General features: G+C 35.6%; 1 protein-coding gene across 1 annotated transcript; it reads right to left on the bottom strand.

The window, feature by feature from the left end:
* Window positions 1-598: 598 nt before the first annotated feature.
* Window positions 599-1,408, bottom strand: LOC126893091 (uncharacterized). The gene has a single exon (XM_050663036.1). The coding sequence runs from the start codon at window positions 1,406-1,408 to the stop codon at window positions 599-601; it is 810 nt and encodes a 269-aa protein (XP_050518993.1).
* Window positions 1,409-2,623: the final 1,215 nt, after the last annotated feature.

The raw sequence follows: 2,623 nt of genomic DNA, 5'->3' as shown, positions 1-2,623 counted from the left end.
CTGAAAGTCTGAAATTCTAACTGCCTGCGCGAACAATGAAGTGAGAACGCACTCGGAAGGAAAAAGATAGCCTGTACGCGCGGGTGAACTTTAAAATATAGGTACAATCGGAGAAACAAATAGTTATAGAAACGTAAAGTTTGAATAGTTTCTAATAGGTCCCGTACACAATTATTATTACTGTCATTACTTTTCTTCAGTATATTTGTAGTATTTTTTTACAAAGTGAGATGTAATAAAATAGATCCAACAAAAACCGCTTGTGTTGCTATAAATTATGGCATTATAACCAAAAATTATATTTTTATATTGACTATTTATACTTTATATTACCATTATATTGACCCAAAGGTTTCGGAGAAAAAGGGCGTAAGCAGTAGGGTAATAAAGTAGTAATAAAATCGTCTATTGCAATACTAAATAGAAATTAGATGTTCGGTCCCGGTGAAGCATAAATATGGTGTCTTTGTACCAGTACCTTTTGTTAAAAGAGATATTTATAACCTTTCTCGTATCCATTTCCATAGCATTTGTCGTCATGGTTTTATTCAGGCCACACAAAATTTTTGACTAATTTAAAATCAAAACTGACATTTTTTCAGCGACATATTGCTTCATAGAAGCCCATACTAACTCTATAGGATTGAAATCTGGATAATATCTTGGGTAACCGTAAAACTGAATGTCCTTTATCCTCGAGTATTTTGTCAATTTCATAGGTTTTAAACAGAGGTTTGTGTAATTTTATAATGTCATATAATTCAAATTTCAACATGTCATCTGTAAAGGAAATATTTCGCGTTGTCAGCCACTGCTGCATTTCTGCTTTCCTGGAAGACATAGTTGGACATTTCTCAGTTTGTACGTTGTGATACGGTGCATTATCAATCACTAAAACGCTGTTCGGGGGCAAATTTGGTATCAGTTTATCCTGAAGCCACTTTTTGTAATTGTCGTAGTTCGTTGTATCATGATAATCTCCTGTTTTTATAGTAGGTTTGTAGCGCAGATAAGCGTTTTTAACAAAACCACTTTCACCTCCAGCATGCACTATCACAAGCATCTGTCCTTTAGATACTGGTTTTTGTATGCCCTTGTTTGAACTATCAGACCAGCTCTTTTGGTAGGTATGAGATGAATGGACGTATGTTTCATCCATGTATATAATTGGGCGATTTGCGTTCCTGTAACGTTTCATACTACGTAAGAAATTCAGTCTAAGATGTTGAATATTGGGCTTTTCCATTAATAATTTTCTATTAGCTCTGGTTTTTCGCCAACGAAATCCCATCTTTCTAATTACTGTTCGAAGGCTTTCTATGGAACCTGAGTAGTTGTACTCCTCTGCAAATGTTCTGTGTATGCGTTTCACAGTTGGGACTTGTTTTTGTGTTATACAAAAATCCATTATATAACGTCGAAGACGCCCTATATCAAAATCGTCCAAGCACGTTTTTGAAGCGCTTTTTTTTCTCTTTTTGTTTGGAGTTGCAAATGAGGAATATTCGCCATCTTCAATTAATTGCATTTCCCGAGCAATTTTTTGAACGCTGCTTAAACCACCTGTTGCCAATACCACACGTTCCTGCACTTTTTTCAAATCTCTACACGGTTCATTGTTTTTCGCTTCATTTATCATAAAATGAATCACGTTTGCTATCACTTCCCGTGTCTGATTATTTAAAACTTTTCCCTTCAGATTCGATTTAAACAAAATTTGCAAATTTTAAATTGATTCTCCTTTGCGGTTCGTACTTACAAAAAATGTTTCGCAGACTGTACCGACTTGTTCACGTTACAAACGGTAGATATTAAGTGAACGCTCAGTGCGAGATCCGTCGGATGACGAATGCGCATCATGGGCGTGGTTATTTTCAGACTTTCAGCTATTCTTGGTGAACTGTACTCACGTGAAGTTTACATGCTAACTACCAAGATATAATTTTACAAAAATATGTGGGTCAAAGCCCTATATACGTGGTCCGTTAAGGAAACATCGGTTAAAGATGCCAATTAAAACATGGATGTTAGAAATATTTTACCATTATGCCCTAGGTAACATCTGAGCTGTAGTGTGACTTGATTACATGGTGGAAGTCAGGTGGCAAGTGAAAGTGACAATGAGTTGGATCTAGACCTCCGAACGTTGACAGGGCAGAAATGACAGTTCCACAGGAAGTTGAAAAATTAGCCTGTCATATTTAAAGACTTTGGTGTACAGATTGTTAAAATTAGAAATGATGTAACAACACACTCCATTGTGAGAATTATCATTTAAAATTCGGTAAACTAGATTTTGTAGTTAAGAGATTATTTTTACGTATACTGTCAGTGGAGTTAGGCAAACTACATTACACAGATGTATTGACAGCTGTTAGAATTTGTATAAGTTTAAAAAAGGAACTCACAATGGGGGTGACTGAGGTGTAGAAATGTTTTAAATAATCTAGGAGTATGTATCGTTAAGAAAGTCCTCTAACCACCCAATGTCACATAAACTTGCCGCCTTTCACAGTTACGTACACCGCCTTGAAACCATCCCCTTATCACAAACCAATTACAATAAGGAATTAAATATACTCCGTCAAATAGCTTTTAAATAACACCCTGTATTTTATATCAC

The sequence above is a fragment of the Diabrotica virgifera genome, chromosome 10 (assembly GCF_917563875.1).
Source record: "Diabrotica virgifera virgifera chromosome 10, PGI_DIABVI_V3a".
Taxonomy (NCBI): Eukaryota; Metazoa; Arthropoda; class Insecta; order Coleoptera; family Chrysomelidae; genus Diabrotica; species Diabrotica virgifera.
Note: the sequence above shows the minus strand (reverse complement) of the source record. Positions and strands in the feature narration are given on the sequence as shown.